At 40.7% G+C, this 17,077-nt stretch overlaps 1 protein-coding gene across 1 annotated transcript in view; it reads right to left on the bottom strand.

Annotated features, from left to right (window-relative positions):
* Nucleotides 1–17,077, bottom strand: part of NFATC2 (nuclear factor of activated T cells 2) — a 148,426-nt gene that overhangs the window by 114,956 nt on the left and 16,393 nt on the right. The window contains exons 2-3 of the mRNA XM_063300047.1: nt 15,338–16,370; nt 13,588–13,756 (exon numbers count right to left, since the gene is read on the bottom strand). Of these exons, the coding sequence (XP_063156117.1) occupies nt 13,588–13,756; nt 15,338–16,370 (1,202 nt within the window). The remainder of the gene's footprint in view (nt 1–13,587; nt 13,757–15,337; nt 16,371–17,077) is intronic.

Here is a 17,077-nt window from a genome sequence, read left to right as displayed (position 1 = left end):
CTAGTAGTTTGAGTCCAGGCTGCCTGCTTTTGTGGGTTTTGTTTTAATTGTTTTTACTCTTTTTATGGATTCTGTAAGCCACCCAGAGTCTTCTGGAGCGGGCAGCCATCTTAAATCTAATAAATTAAATCACATCAAATTGATTAGCGTTATATGTACAAAGGTAGCTCCTCCTTATTTCATATGTGCACCCAGTCTATTGTGAGGGGTGCACAGTCTATAAATCCTGGGTAGAAATAATAGATTCACACATTGCCCTAAGGCACAATGACTAGATTCATGTCAAAAGCTGGCAGCCACATTATGGCTAACTGTGATGCCCAAATCAAGCCAGTGATTCACATCATGGTTCCAACTAACCCAGTATAGTCTGTACTGATCACCCAAGTTCAGGCAGAAGTCATTCTCAGCCCTATCTGAAGATCCCAGAGACTGGGTTTAGGTCCTTCTGCCTATTAGTAAGAAGCTGCCGAACAGAACAGAACAGAACAGAACTACTGTATATAATATAATCAGGTTATTTGTTAATCTAGCATCACACAATCTATTCTAGCCTTTCCCAATATGATACTTTCCCAAAGTGTTGGGCTTGAATGCTGTAGGAAATACTGAGATAACCCTGAAGAAGGAATGCAAGGATGGTTACATTAATCAGGCTACATCAGCTTAGCCCTGAAAGAGAGGAGGGGGTGAGAAAGAAACTCAAGATTGCACCCTGTGCAAGGATGTAGCACTGACTTTAGCAAATTATTTCACAGTATACACCAAGATGTGCTAATTAAGCTAGCGGCCGTGTATGAGAGTTGAGTGGCCATTTAAATCTCTTTGGGAAGGAAGGGATGGAAGGAAAAGGTCTTGAAACAGAAGGTTGCAATGAATATGAGCCAGCAGTGTGATATAGCTGCAAAAAAGGAAAATGCAGTTTCAGGCTGTATCAACAGAAGCATAATTTCCAAATCACAGGAAGTAATCATTCTACTCTATTCTGCCTTGACCAGACCCCACCATGAGTACCGTACCACACCTTAAGAAGGACAGAAGAATGATTTTAAGTTGCAGGAAGGCCATTCTGACTGAATGTTAGAAAAAAACTTAATAGTAAAAGCATTCAGCAGAGGAACCGATTATCAAGATGGGTGGTGGGCCCCCACTGGCGTCTCAGGGGGCCATCTAACCAGGTAAGATAACAGTTGTGATACTGTTGAAGCCCTACCCATTTTGTATGTATTGATGTCTCACACACACATACAAAGGGACAGGGCTTCGATCACAATGCCACAATCACCATCATGCCTCTGTTCGGTTGGACTCTGTGGCCAACTCAAGGATTCAATGATTCCACAAAATGGCAGCCGTGATGGACAGAGCCATTAATTGCTAAGCCCACCTATTTACCAAAAGACGAACTACTGAGAATGCTGTCTTCCATTCTTTTAACCGTTTTAACCCTCCCCCAATCCCTCCAGATTACTTTGGCCTGTTTCTCTGAAGAAACAGGAGAGCACACTTTCAAACATTTTTGTTAGGGCTACCAAAAAGCCTGAGGTTCAGCAACCATACTGAGTTTTGCAACCGGGAACTCATAGCTCTCTTTTTATTTTCTAAGAATGCCAATGGGTTACTACCTTTATTGTTTGAAATCAGAATAGAAGGGTAGAATCTGGCACTTTGATTTAAAGCAGGCCAGCTTCCCATTGTGTGTGTTTTTTTCTTTTAATTAAAAGTAACTATTTTTCAAATAGGGGAGGGAATCTAAGGACACCAACAAAGGTGTCCACGGGCATGCTATTGAAAATCCCATGAGCAGACACTGTCAGGCAAAGTGATTTGATTATATAGGTGGGGATTTTGTGAGGGAGATCATCAGTTCTAAATTAATTCCTGGTGGAGCCTTTTATAATCTCGCGGGAAGCAATTTTAGCATCAGTTCAAATGAGAGCATGTATGTATGTCATCAGCCCTTTCAGAAACAGTGTGGTGATTCAGAAACGCATTCATCAACTTTAGTTAAAAACATAGGAAAACAGAGTCCCTGCTGCCTGCACTTAATTAAAGGCAAACACAAACCAAGTGAAAACTAACTTCCTCCAACATTTTTCCTTTTCCTGCTGTGCATAAGAAGATAAGAACACCCTTGAAAGAGAATTTTCCCCCTCTGATGTCAAAAAAATGCCTAATAATTTCAGCTCTCAACTGCCACTGGCTAAGAATAACCATCATCATCATCACATTTAGGGTTAATTCAAGCTTTATCTCAAAGTCTAAGAATTGTCCACATACCACTATACAGGGTGTACCAAAAATCAGTCCCCATAGATAAAGCCAGGTCTCACTCACAATTTGTTATATAAATTACATTAAATGTTTGAACTGGTTGCCATTTTCTTCTAAACATTTCCTTCCTCATTTGACACATAATCTCTGAACATTCCTAAGTATAGTAATGTTTTCTCTGGGGGAAAAAAAGAATAATTAATTAAGCATATTGTGATTGGCCTATGGGGCCTGACTTTTGATAAACCTTGTATATAGGATTCCAGGCAAAGCTGTTTTTTTTGTAAACTGAATGTTGTGAGGGCAAATAATTCTGATTTTGTCAACTCTTCTGACATTTCCATTGTTACAGCTCCTAATGCTCCAATAATTATGAAGAAAAATTCTGCCACTCTATTGCATAACCCTTGGCAACTTTAAGATATGTGGACTTCAACTCCCAGAATTCCCCAGCCAGCTGAGTAACACTGAGAAACACTGCCATAACCTTGGTATTTCAGTCCTGATATTTTACAATCTTTTCAAGTTTCATTACAGCTACTCTAGTATCATCTGATATTAACACATCTATCAGTAAAACTTTTGTTCAACTACTGTGATATCTGGTTGCTACTGTGGTGTCCTATTGCTATTTTTGCATGTAGTAGCGTATAGAGAAAGGATTTCTGTTTTTCACATCCAAGCCCTAACATTTCATCTTTTGTTGCTCTACGGTGATTCCTACAACAGACTTGACATACCTAAATTGCCTTGACTCTCCAGGTATAAAGCCATAAACCAGTGCAGGAGAATATTCTTCTGCAGTAAAGCAGTGCAATGTATGTATCACAGAGACTGTAATTTCTGAACATAAAATATTGTAACTGTGCAACTTACATTAGGGGACTACAGCTGTCAGTATATAAAAACACACACAGGCGCAAAGACGTTTTTACATAATGCATTCTGCATTCTTAATTTATTCTGTCTTTTTAAGGAATTTGGATTTTTGAGCAGGGGGAAGGGGAGGAAATAGACAATTGTGGAATCTAAAATCACAGAGACAGAGTCTCTCGTTGGCCTGCATGAATCTTCCCCAGGACAAAAGCTCTTGTTGATATAGTAGCAATTCTGACCTGAAACCAATCAGCCACAATCTGCTTTCTTAAAGAAGAGAAAAGTCAAAAGGGCAAGTGAAGTGTTCTAAGTGTTTTTCTGTGCATTGTGTTAACCACACTATCCATTCAAAATCAGAAGACAAATTCCTGAAACCAATGGGAATTACATCTGGATATAGTCTACCAAGAGAAAAGATGTTACTAATGCCAAGCAAAAAAAGGACAAAATTTGGTGCCATCTATTTCCAAAAAGAGAGAGAAAGCAAGAGAAGAAGACAGCAAGAGAGAAAGAGAGAGAGAGAGAGAGAGAGTGCGCCTTTTCTAATTCTTACCACTTCCTTCCTCTTGTTCTTTTAATACACAAATACCAATACACTTTGCTCTGCACCAGACCGGTGAGGTCCATGCAAATGGTGTGAAAACTGTCTGCAAAAATGTTGGCTTCATGTTAACAAGCCAACGTTTTGCAGGTGCTATGGCTCCAGTTGGCCAAGGGTCTATCTCAGTAGATATAGAGATAGGGAGAGGGAGAGGGAGAGGGACCTGAGATAGAGAGAGAGAGAGAGAGATAAGAGATAGAGATGATAGAGATAGAGATGACAGAGATGATAGAGAGAGATGATAGAGATAGTGATAGAGATAGAAATAAATAGAGAGATAAGAGATAGAGATGATAGAGATGACAGAGATGATAGAGAGAGAGATGATAGAGATAGTGATAGAGATAGAAATAAATAGAGAGATAAGAGATAGAGATGATAGAGATGACAGAGATGATAGAGATAGTGATAGTGATAGAGATAGAAATAGAAACAGAGAGAGATAAGAGAGATGAGAAAGAGAGAGATGAGAGAGAGAGAGAGAGAGATGGTAGAGACAGAAATAGAGATGAGAGAGATAGAGATGAGAGAGAGAGAGAGAGAGAGATGTATCTCTGTGTGCACACACATAGACAGATTATCTCAGCAACTGTTAAGGAAAAGCGATTTTGGAAGAGGATGGTTTTCAAGGGAGAAGCTGCTTGTTCTGCATGTAGGCATGTACATAAACATCACCTTAACTTTTTCCCTGCCTGTTTTTTCCAGAAAAACTTTCTTCTGTATTCTGTCTCTTTACCAGCACAATTTTAGATCCTGGGTAATTAACATGGCACCGGGCAGGGGGCAGTATGCCTGCTAACATGTTCTTTGACATTTGGCAAGCTCCATGCCCCATTTTTTAAAAAAAGAGTCTTTTAATTAAAAGGTTGGTGGGAAGCTAGCATGCTGAGAAGCAAAGCACCAGCCTAAACATAACTAATATTCTCAACAACGCCTCTGGGCTCCATCAAGACTCCAGAAATGTTCTTAGAAAATAAAATGGTGGCTGGATGGCTGGCTGCACCCTAGCACACCCTAGCGCTTTTTTGCCCTCTAATATATGGGCACCCTCAGCATGGGAACCATTTGGTGAAACTGCCCAATGGTCAACAAAGTCTGATGACCCTTGTTCAAGATATGCATTTGTAATGATAAGCAAAATAAATACTCCTTCAAATTGGACTATATGAACATGTCCAGGTAGTTCCCTTGACAGCAATACACTGTTTTGCCATAGATTTCTTCCATATTTTTTTTTCAATTTTGAAGTCTAGCCTATAGTCCTTGGATTTCCAAGTGGTCTCCCATCCACTACTGACATGATGCAACTCTGTTTAGTTTTTGTGGGGATCAGCCAAGGCCAGCTAGTTGCTGTCACCTTCCAAGACTTCAATGATAAACAGGCACCTTAACACCAGGTGGCAGGGAAGTCATTGTAGAAAGGGATGTTTGTCTGAAACACAGACCACTTCTCACTGCTCCTGAAAGAAATCCCCTGGCTAATACCAAGCCAGATTGAAAGGTAAAACCCTAGACTCCTGGGACCCCAAAACTGATGGACCACTTCTTCATTTGTTACAGTACAGGCACTTTCGTGACCTTTGGATATCATGGATGGCTCCCAAACCCCTTTCCATGGGGTCTCTTCTACAGGGCTGAAGTGTAAAACAGTGGAGGGCATTGCCTACCTCCACATCCTTACCTAAGTACTTTCTAAAGTCATTTGCCAAGATCCTTCCTCAAATCCCTCTTTTATCAAAGGAAACCTGCATCTGCTAGACATTCTTCAAGCAGGGCATCTCAACTGAGGAATGCCTTTCCCTGGGCAATTGCTTTGCACCAACTCAGCGCAGAACCAAGCTGAGCCTCTTTGCTCTCCCAGCATCCTAAGTGTTGCTGCTTAAACAACTCCCTGTTATTAACACTTTATACATTCATGTAGCTGTATAAATTTTGTTGCTGCAAACTGCAAGTCTTCCATGCAAACCATGGAATGCTCCCACGCGAGTGCTCTCCAAGGTTCCCATCAAAGGTAGTGTGCACCTGTTTACCTTTTGTGCCATGTGGCTCTTTCATGGAGAAGAAAAACAAAAATAAAGTAATGAAGAAAGCCAAGAGTGTTACAAGTGAAAGGCAATATGAACTTCCCCAGCCATACTTTTGATAAAATTCCACTTATTTTGCAGGGTGAGTGCATGATATAGAAGTCTGGTGGTTATCTTGAAGAAGGGCATTATAGAAATGTTTTAAAATAACTTAAGTAAATTTGAAATCTTAACATAATTGCAGAAAAATAATTGTGGCTAAGAACTTGTGGCTGTCTCTTCATTTCATTTCATTTCATTTCCCATCTGTTGTGGCTGTTTTCCTTCTAAAATAAAAATCACAATTGCCAAAAACTGTACTTCTACTATAAAAACACTTGCTGCTGGATTGTTAGATACAGTTGCAACTAATATGAAATCACATCTTATGTACTGTCTGTTTAATGAGGTTTAAATCAGTGGAAACTTTAAATTTTCATTCATAGTGTCTCTATTACAGTAAAGGTAATAATAGTTAATGCTTAAGAGCGTTAAACCACATTTTATCAAACAACTCTTAGATATGATTAGACAGATACCCAAAGAAAAGTGACAAGCAGGACATGATAGAGAAAAGTGACTACTCTTATTTCTTTAAGCTTCAGTTCTGAATAAGTAAGTTCTATTTTTAGCTATCATGAGTAATAAAATGTGTGAAAAACTCCCCAAGTCATACATACATTTACTGCACTTGGGTTACAATCCTACAGTCACTTTGAGCTGAAGGGGAATCATTTTTTGAGAAAACACACACTGCTGTCTCCTTGAAAAAAGTGCATGAATTGTATGAATCACCACATTAATTATCATCTTCTTTTCTCTGAACCTGTCTGGATCTCAGTCTGACTGCTCAAAGCCTAGCACCATCTATTCAATGATGGGAAAACAAGTGCCACATGCACAAGCCGAATACAGTTATCAGCAAGGAATAATCATTTGTTTATATCCATCTTTCTGGGTTTAGAACAGTTTGAATCCCCCCTCAAGTCTTCTTGCATTCTTTTTTAACTACAGTTGGTCGAATTCAGCTTTACCAAGGAGCAAGGATATGTTTGTCACATCCTCTCTGAATTGAGCATCTGTGCCGACCTGGAGGGAACAAATTTTCATGTCAACACCAGCCTTTGTCCCCCAAACAGAGGCAGTTATTGCTAGCCTTGGCCCTTGAACAAGACGTTAAACACACAAAAGCCCATGTCCTCGCTGAATGCCTCTCGCCCTGCCAGAGGCTCTTCGTTTTAACAGACAGATAGTTGTTCTGGTGTTCTAGAAGCACCCTACAAATGCACACTCTCAATGGAGAGTGCCAGCTCCTGGGACCAAGCATGCAATGAAGAGGAAGTGGCATCAGTTAGCAAAACCACAAGACAAAGCTTTGGAGGATATCAGATCCAGTGGAGTACAACCTTCTTTTCATACACACAGAGAACGAGAAAGATTTTTTAAAAAGGAGTAGTTATTTTTCAACTCTTCACTCAGTGTAGCAGTTTTATTTATTTATTTAATTTCTAGAGCCACCCATCTCAGCAAGTGACTCTGTTGTCCCCTTCTTAAAACTCTTTATTGAATAATGTTAGTATGGGGGCATGCACTTCAACACATACAACATCAAATTGCTAAACTAGAATTTATTAATAGATTTGATTCTGTTTGTTTAGGACTTAGAAGTCCAAACAGGCTGTTTTTTATCCATTCATTGGAGTTCCATCTTACATTTTTGGTGGTTGTGCACATGGCTACCTCAGCTCAAGAGTTTATGGTGTTGCAGAAAAAGTAGCAGAGGTTTAGGAGATTTCTAGGAGCTGGCTTGGATTATTAGAAAGAGATAATAAACTTTTTTTTAAAAAAAATGTGGTTCCTCAGTTAATTAAACAAGAAGCAGAACTTGCAACAGACTGCCAAATTTTCACTCAGCCACTTGGCTGGTGAAAACAAACTGATCAATGCAGAATCTCAGTACCAAAAATGGCCCAGTCCTGAATGATGAACTCCTGAGAATACAACGTGAACACGTTTCCTGGTTTTGCATTGGTTTTGCAAATTGATTTCTACAGCTCTGTAGCGCTCTTGTAGCATGTATTATAGTGTATTACTCAGCCACCAGATTTTTTTTAAATCAACCAAATATCAAGAAACTTAAACACTGAGTTGAAAAGGGTCAATTAGTCCATCAAGGTGAACCCCTGCTCACTGCAGGAATCCAAATTATAGAACTTGGACACATCAAGCAAAGGAGATCCATCACCTTTCTGGGTAATAAGTTCCTTTCTCAAAGTGCACTTACTGTTAGGAAGGTTTTCTTTCCTAATGTTCAACTGAACCGTGTCTTCCTATAACTTAAGACCCATGCATTCTAGAATGATACAGAACAGGCTTTGCCTCTCCTTTACCTGAAGGTAAAGGAAGTACCTGAAGAGTGGTATCATATATCCCCACTCGGTCTTCCCTCCTTGAAGTTAAACATTCCCATTTTTGTCAATCTCTCTTTGTAGGGATGATTTTTAGTCCTATTTTGCTCATGGCCCTCTATTCTATCCTCTATTCCAATTTCTCTGAATCCTCTTAAAAGGTGGTCCCAGAAATGGATACAATACTTGATAGGGGGTCTAACCAACACAGAATAAAGGAGAAAAAATATTTCTCATGATTTAGAATTTATATATTTATTGATGCAGCCTAAAATTGCATTTGCAATTTTTTGAAGCCACATCATGTTTCTGATTCAAGACCTACTGCCAAGCCTGATATTCCCCATTCTATAATGCACATTTGATATGTTTCTTAAATGAGTGACTCTGCATTTGTTTTGTTAAATTTTATTCTTAGCCCTTTTCTCTAACCTATCAAGACTAATTCTGAATATTATTTAATCTTTTGGGTACCACCTTGCCCATCCCATTCCTGAAGTCTCCTTTCATTTTTCTGGACTGTTTGATCCTTTCGTTATTCTCTTCCCTGAGCATAGTCCCAACACCAAGAATCCTCTGTACTCTTTGTTGTAAACCATAAAGTGGTCTTTCTCACTGCCTGCTTGATTCTAAAACACAATGCTATGCTACACTTACTATGGATAAGAAAGCTTACTCAAGGTACATGCCCAGAAGACCAATGAACTGCTCTCAATAGTAGTTTACAATTCCTCTACTCCCTAGCCTGGTTTTATGGTCGCTTCCTGACCATCATTTCCAGATTTTTGGTTCGTAAGCAGAGCCACAGGGTAGAAGTCTAATTCCTCCCCTAAAACTTTTGCTTTTATACCCAACTACATACCCAAGCATAGAGGGTAAAAAAAAAACAGGCTAGAGGAGCAGCTATGACTTTATTTGCCACATTTATCTACATCTATAGGCTAGAAGGAAGAGTTCACCATTAGTTAATTATCCTGTCTGGTTTCAGACAATATGTGATTCCAAAGCTAAAGAATATCTGAAACAAATAATGATTTCATATTGTGGCTAAGACTCTCTACCTTGCCACAATCTGAAGTCATGGTACATGTTTATACAATCTGCTCAGCTAAGGAAAATATAGCTTGGTATAATTAATACGTGAATGTACCCAACACAGCTGGGGTCATTTATTGCATAATGTGGTTGTATAAAAACCACACACAAGTCTGAAAACCATAGTTTCTGGCTTTGCAAGATGTGTGAAATGGCTAACTACATATTTAGCATACAATGGCTAAAGAAATAATAGCTTAGCATGATGTGTAAAGCAAGCTGGTATTGAGCATTGTTATCTCATGATTTCTATAACCATATTGCAACTCTGAATGTCAGTATTATAGTTCTGAATATTGGCAATAGCAATAGGTGACCTCAGATGCCTGAAAGACTTAAGTAAACAAAAGCAGACTTATCACATCTTTCAGTATGTCAGCAACTATTTCCTGGAAAGCCAGAACAACTGGAGACCCAAAGTTACACGCATATAAAGCAATGGCAAGTAGCAGTTAAAGAATCAATGAGAAAATACATCTGAGCTCACTCAACAAAACAAGTTTCAAACTGTGCAAACTGTCACTCAGAAGTCCAGCATATATTTCAGATGTGATCACAGATGCTGATAAAGCCACCTGCTTTTGAAGCATACAAAGCATCATCTACTGTATGAATAAGACCATACAGGGAAAAAATTAAAAGTAACTATTGCCTATGGAAGATGGCTGTGTCTTCTTTTGACAAGACACAAGTTGCACAGATGGACTGAACCTAACTCATCCAGATTTAAAGCAAGAAAATAGTTAGCTTGATTGTGCATCAGTTATTACAGGAGAAATAATGCTCCTGCACATCAATACAGTAAGCCAGATTTATATACAACTTTAACAATTGCACTTCCCTCCAAAGTTACATTGACCATACAGGATATACACTGTGTAAAAATAGAGAAATTCCCTCCTCCAAAGAGGGGGGTGGAAGTCATGCAAAACCTCATACACAGGGGTATGATATAATGTATCATCTGTATATCTCTCTGTCTGAGAGCTCAAGGGAAATTGGACTGTACTGTATATACCATTCTGATAGTTTCCTCCAAAGAAACATAGGAACTATAGTTTAAAAAGGATGTTGAGAATTCTACTATAGATGTGTCACATCCCTACTCTTACACAAACCAACATTGCTGGATTCCATGCAGAGAGCCAATTATCCACTTTATACTTCCACAACTTGGGTGGGAAGACATGGGACAATTCAAGAGTACTGTATTATCTATCCACATGGGACCTTAGATAGCACCAGCTGTATCTGGTGGCTCTACCATCCATCAGCCTACAGACCAAGAAGAAAGCTCTGTGGAAGACCCATAAGGAAAGAGAGATGCCCTCTTCAAAGACAACTTTTTCATTCACAGTTGGGTGATCAATGTCATAGTATAGATCACTTTTATTTGTAGGGGTGAAGGACAGGATATTTCCTAATCCAAATTACTCCATCCTTCCCCATCCTAAGCACTCTAAAAGTAACTGAGAAAGGGGGAGCTATTTGGAAAAATTCAGAGCAAGAACACACGAAGCAGGGAGTATAAAAGGCAGGGACCTTATATGTGGAATGTCTATGACCTCCTTATCACTTCTCAGCAGGCTCTTCCTTTTTTCTTTTTTAAAGTTAAGGAGGTGGTTGGGGAATGGTGTGGGCTTAAATGAAGAGATGGTGGTTGGGTTCATACAACAAGCTAACCCCTAAATCCATGTTAAGAAAACCCTAAAACCAAGTTGACCCAGTTTTACAATTGAGATGTTGCAGAAACCCAGCCATTATCTGTGCACTGCACTATGGCTTAACAGGATGGTCTGGTTTACAAAAGTTAATGGCTGGGATCCCACCATTCGCTGAACCCCATTTTGGTCTGGTTTGGTTTTTGGTTCAAACCCAAGCAATGGTACTTAGCCACATACCTAAAGGGCACTAAGAGGCATACCAGCCCACACACCTCACTCTTAATCATTCTGTCAAACCAACAGCAGAAAAGAACACTTTCCTTCCAATTAAAATTTTCTTACTAGACCACAAAGAGCTTATCTACCCATCTTCTCTTCCCTGGATACTTTTTAGCATATCTGATTAGAGCTGGCATCAAAGCCAAGCTAGAGTATCAACATTGCTTCAGCTCTTGCAGTGCTATAGAACCAGAATGCATGAGCCAGATACTCCTCCATCAAAAAAGAAGGAAGAAATTCTTGCTTTCAGTAAAGGATTCATGCTCTGGAGAAGGGGTGAGAGTAGATATCTCTTCTAAACCTTCCATTTTATGACAGTATAATACCAAAGTTAAATATGTATCAACCAGGGAGTACCAGAGGGGAAGACAAAAGAACCAGATTCCTTTGGAATAATTTTGCCTCAAGAGGGTCTAGAGTTAAAGAGATACACTCCTGTTTCATTTCTATTAAGTACATTTTGCCTCTTCACCACTAAAAAAAAGCCTTGGAGAAAACAGCACATTAATGTTTCTGTTTTAGATCCCAGCCATAACACATTACTTAATGCAGAGACTTCAAATTTTAATTCCATCCACCACTTAGAGCTAAACTTGATTAATCCAACAAGGTTGGCCTTCATTTACACAACTGTAATCAAGGCAACAGAATGTTTTAAAACAGGGTGGACTCATCTGTGAACTTCCAAATGTCATCTGAGTACAATCTCCATCATCCCCACCTCCTGTTCATACTGGCTAGGTTGATCAGAGACCAAGGTTTAGGTCCTCTCTAGGGACACGTTTATCCAGAGACACTTTTGGGCATACAACTGGACTTGTCTATTGACACAAGTTTTAATTGCCCGGTGTGGTTTATTTTTTTTTCACTGAATTGTATTTAATAGTGATTTTATTTGCCCATTTTCATGGTTTAATTAGACTTTTGTTTTTATAATTATATTGTATCATTGAAAGCAGCCTCGTGCTCATTTTGGTGGAAGCGATGGATACAAATTTAATATATGGGGAGGGGAGTGGTTTCCCTATCCTTGCTTTAAAAATGCCCCATGGTATCTGTGACCTTAGTCTAAACTGCAAAAAAATCAACAAAACCTGCTCCAACTCATTCACCTTTCTCTTACGAACTCATGAACCCAATTAGCCTGTGTTGCTTTCTCTTTACAACAACATAAACTTTACAACACGCCATCAAACGCCTCATTGAACCAAGTGCCAACTGTGACAGGCTTCAACTGATCTCCTTCTTCCCCTATCACACTTCCAGCCCTGCCAATGAAAAGATCTTGTATTGGCATCATATAATGAAGATACTGCAAGAGGAATAGGCAGTGCAGCCAATAACCAACTAGTTGACTGCTTGATTATGGCCCCCACCCTACAGAAAGGCAACAAGGTGCTTCAGTCCACATCTCTCCAACAGAACATTTACAGCTGATGCATACCATCCAAAAACCAGAAAAGGCAATTCTTCCAAATTTGCTTCCATACCCAATTATACCAGAGCCAAAATTATTATTTTTTTTGCAAAGCTTTCTACCAAATTTCAAAATGGTTATCTGATGGCATCTTTTGGAACTGAGCAGTTAAGCTGCATAAGCAGCCAGAAGAGAACTATTTACCAGTAGAAGCATGTGTCTTTGATTTCCAGAGGGGCAAAAGTACAATTCAATCTCTTTAGCATGAGAGGACAGCAGAAAAGAGGATCTGCAAGCTATCTGTGAGTTGCCAACTCCTGTTTTGCAGCAATATTGTACTGTTTTTCCAGATCTGATAGAGCAGTATTTTTCAGACTTGGCAAATTTAAGATGTGTGGACTTCAACTCCACAAATTCCCCAGCCAGACATGCTGGTTAGGGAATTCTGGGAGTTGAAGTTCATAACCTTAAAGTTGCCATGTTTGAAAAACACTGTGATAGAGCTATGTTAGATTATCAAGTGACATGGAAGCTCTAAAATAGCAATTCAGATGCAAAGTGATCAAGGGTATTTTGGAACTGGCATGGTGTCCTCTCTCTCCCTGTCAGCTGATCCTTGAAGAAGCTGGGCCTATATCTGGCCTCTCATGCTGCAAGCCCACAGGCTCAGGAAAATATGCCTTAGAGTTAGGGAGAGGTTAACGAGGCACAAGCAGGGTGCCACCACATTGCCTCCCAGCTCAAACAAATATGTATGTCCCTGAGCCTTCTTTGTGAGCCTAGAAAAAGGCATGGCTTAAGCTGGTAGGTAGGGAGACCGTGCCCACACTGGATCAAAGCACCCTTGCCAGCTTTGGATCCAAATACCGCACAGCACTATAAAATACCCTACACACAAAACACAACGTACCTGAACCACAGGGTGTCCCCCTGTTGGTGCTTTGACTGCCCCTCGACTCCCTTCTGTCTCATAATGAGCCCGATGGTGGGGTTTGGGTTGCACCTCAATCTGTAATTCGTAAGAGCCTGAATGGCTGGAAAGGGGCCACTCAAGCGGTGGAAGAGACTGAACAGGAATGCTGGGGAGAAGAAAGTTTGGGTGTAAGTGATGAAAGAAAAGAAGCTTAGCTCAGCATGCACACAACAAGGACAGGATGCACAATAATTATCCAAACAGCTGGAAATCATTTTCTTTCTTTTGGATCAACCACTGATTGGCAGGAGATAGAGAACAAATAAAAATGCTTTTTCACTTAACTCACATAAATGGGGTAAATTCTTTGGCTCAAAATTTGCCAATGATCACTAACTGGGATGCCTTTAAACAAAATAAGGACCAGTGGCAATTAATTCAGGGAGGAGCAATAATAATGAACAATCAGACTGACCCCAACCCTGCTGGCTATTTACAAGGCCCTGAAAGCTTTTGCCAACTGGAATGGGGACCCAGAAGCATGGTGGAGGCAGTGCAGTGACTGTACTGATTATTTGACGAATGGGATTACCTTGGCTGTGAGTTTTCTGTATTTTATGATGGATTGTTCTATGCTTTTATATTTTTTCCTGGTTTTTAAATTGTTGTATTGTCCTTTCTTGTTTTTATATTTGTTTTAATTTTTTGTAAGCCACCCAGAGTCATATATATGAGATGGATGGCTATATAAATTTGAATAATCAATCAATCAATCATATTAAAGGTTATGCAGAGCCTCCAAAAGTATCCATCCATTTGTTTCTCTTATTAGGTTATTTCCATACTAATAATGTATAGCATCTTCACTAGCCATCCAATCATCATAGTGTGGCAATACTGATAATGCAGACAGGCTTTTGTTACTTCAGCAATGGCTGAGTGATGCTATGAAGATGCAATGCAACTCTAGGGTCGAAATGACCTCACTAGTATCATGAAAAGCATACAGACTTCACACCCTGTATTTCGAAAAGCATCATGAAGAATGAGCACTTGCAGAGAAATGGCTAAAGAAAGCCATTGTGGCTCATTTCACAAATTCTCCCAACCGTCCATGGATGTTCCTGCCCCCCACCCCAATAATCAGGCTCTAAAAATAAAAACAGATTGATTTGTCACTCTTACCTCTTGTCTCCTGTACGTACCCCACTTCGATATTCTCCATATCAGGTTGGGGTCAGGGTGATTTGTTGGTGTGTTTCTAAGTTTAGGAACAGGGTACAAGTAGGCTGTTCTTTACATGCAGCCATTTACTTCTGTCTACCACGTAAAGCTCAACTGATCAAGGCACGAAGGGACACACATCACCACCACCACCACCACCACCACCACCACGGTGTGAGATCTCAACTATCTCATATTTAGAATGTAATGAAAGGTAGAAAATGTTAGTTGTTTCCTTGCCAAGAAGGAGAAACAAGTTTTGCTGATTTCTACACTGTAACAAATTTGCTTCCCTCCAATATTATGCACCTTGGTTTGCTGGGGTAACGAAGGGACATTTGCTGCTGTCTCAGGAAGAAGAATGTCTGGAGCAGCTCAGGAGAAGAAGAGGAAGAGGAGAGTCAAGAATTACTCATTAAAAAAAATATTCCTGTATTATACACAATCTGTCTCACAGATCCACATACCTGAAACAATTCCAAATTCTATAAATATTTGTCAAAATGCAAGACATGCTACTTACCTGCAGATGGGTATCGCAGGCATCAGCTGCTTTGGCCAAGATGGTGGCACTAAAAGGATTGAATCTGGTGGTGGGTTCCTTCGGTTGTCCTGCTCACAAGACCCAATGTATTCAATGGGTTGAAGCACATGACATGGCATACTGGCTTTGTGGGAAGCCATCGGCGAAGGATCCGGGGTGGTCCTCCATATTTTTGTGGGAACTCCACAGGAAGGATCAGTGGTGAGATTGTTCATTGCATCCATGAGACTAGAGGAGGTGGACAACTGGGTGTAAGTGACTGTTGCTCCTTCTTCTCTCAAGGAGATGTGGGGAGAGGCCTGTGGAGAAGGGGTCCTCGATTGCCGTGGAGAAGTGTTCGGGTGCTGACTCCCGTAGAGCTCAGTGCAAGAGTACCTCCGTTTTGCACCTGGCGATGACGACCTTGAGTTGGGACGTGGTGATGGTGAACGTGGCCCCAAGCAGGTATCCTCCACGACAGTTGCTTGTGGGGACATTATTGGCGAGGTTCTAGGGGAATAATGAGCATGGGTGTTTTGAAACTGTGGACAAAGGTCATCACTAGGGCCATTATTTGGTGAAACGCATGGTGAAGTATAAGGAGAGAAATTTGTCTCTGAAATGAAGCTTGCAGAGGAGCCACTGCTAGGAGGGCTCAGGCACAGCGGTTCTCGGTAGCTCTCAAAGCCAGGGACTGGCAGGGTAAACCTTGGGCTAGCAGTAGCTGAGCTGGACTGATGCTCTACCAATAGATCTGTGTCTCTGCTGCTGAAGGGCCCCCCCGAGTGAATCAGTTCATAAGATGGTGTTATCTCAATCCTAGGGCTCAAGGTAGGGGGACCTGCAGCCTTGAGAGGGTCCAAGTAGCATTTTGACCCTATGCTATCTGGCTGTCCATATCTGCCCATGTGATCTGCCGAAAGGCTAGACAAAGCGAAGGGGTATGGCTTGAGGCCATAATCCGAGACATCATCATGAGGGTAAGTAACTCCAGTGGGTGGGCTGATGATTTTATGTGAAGGAGTCGGTTCTTCTGGAAAAAGAAGGGTCGCTTTTAAGACTAGACATACCACTGCAGAAGCTGAGCAATCCTGGGTTAACAAGAAGGCATTAGCGATAGATAGTGCTTTAGGAAAAGGTTGCATTATACACAGACATCAATTGCATGCATAAGGCAGCAGGTCAGCCTTCTCAGAGTGGAAACCCACTGGGCACTCTTTGAGTAAAAGGAGAAGAATGAAAAGAACTGTCCCACCACTGCATCCAAATTATTGCACTGGTTTCGAAATATTTTATCCACCCAGTCCGGTATTTCACCATCAGCTGCCTTCAGACTATGTTTTTGCTATGGTTGCTGGCAGCGGCGTACCTGGTATATTTGACACTTGGTGTGGATCGGGGGTGAGCAGCAGTGCAGGATTCAGGCTGGCCCAACCACACCATCACCAGCCTACCCTGTTCCACCTTTGTCACTGCACCATGCCACTGATTGCCAAACAGCTTCCACCACACCATCCTTGGTATGCCACTGAACACTGGTCATTTGGGTGCCAGTGCTCAATCTCCAGCCCACGGTGATCATGTTTTCTCTTTGGCTCATCTGATCTTTGTCTGCCTGGGCACAATCAGATCCTAGCTGCAATCTCCAAGAATGTTAAGATGCTTATCTGGGTGCATCCCAAGGTTGAAATGTTCCTTAATTTCTAAACAAAGGAAAATGATACTTCTATGGACAAAGAT

Source organism: Candoia aspera, chromosome 3, assembly GCF_035149785.1.
Source record: "Candoia aspera isolate rCanAsp1 chromosome 3, rCanAsp1.hap2, whole genome shotgun sequence".
Lineage (NCBI taxonomy): Eukaryota > Metazoa > Chordata > Lepidosauria > Squamata > Boidae > Candoia > Candoia aspera.
This window is presented reverse-complemented; position numbering and strand designations above follow the sequence as displayed.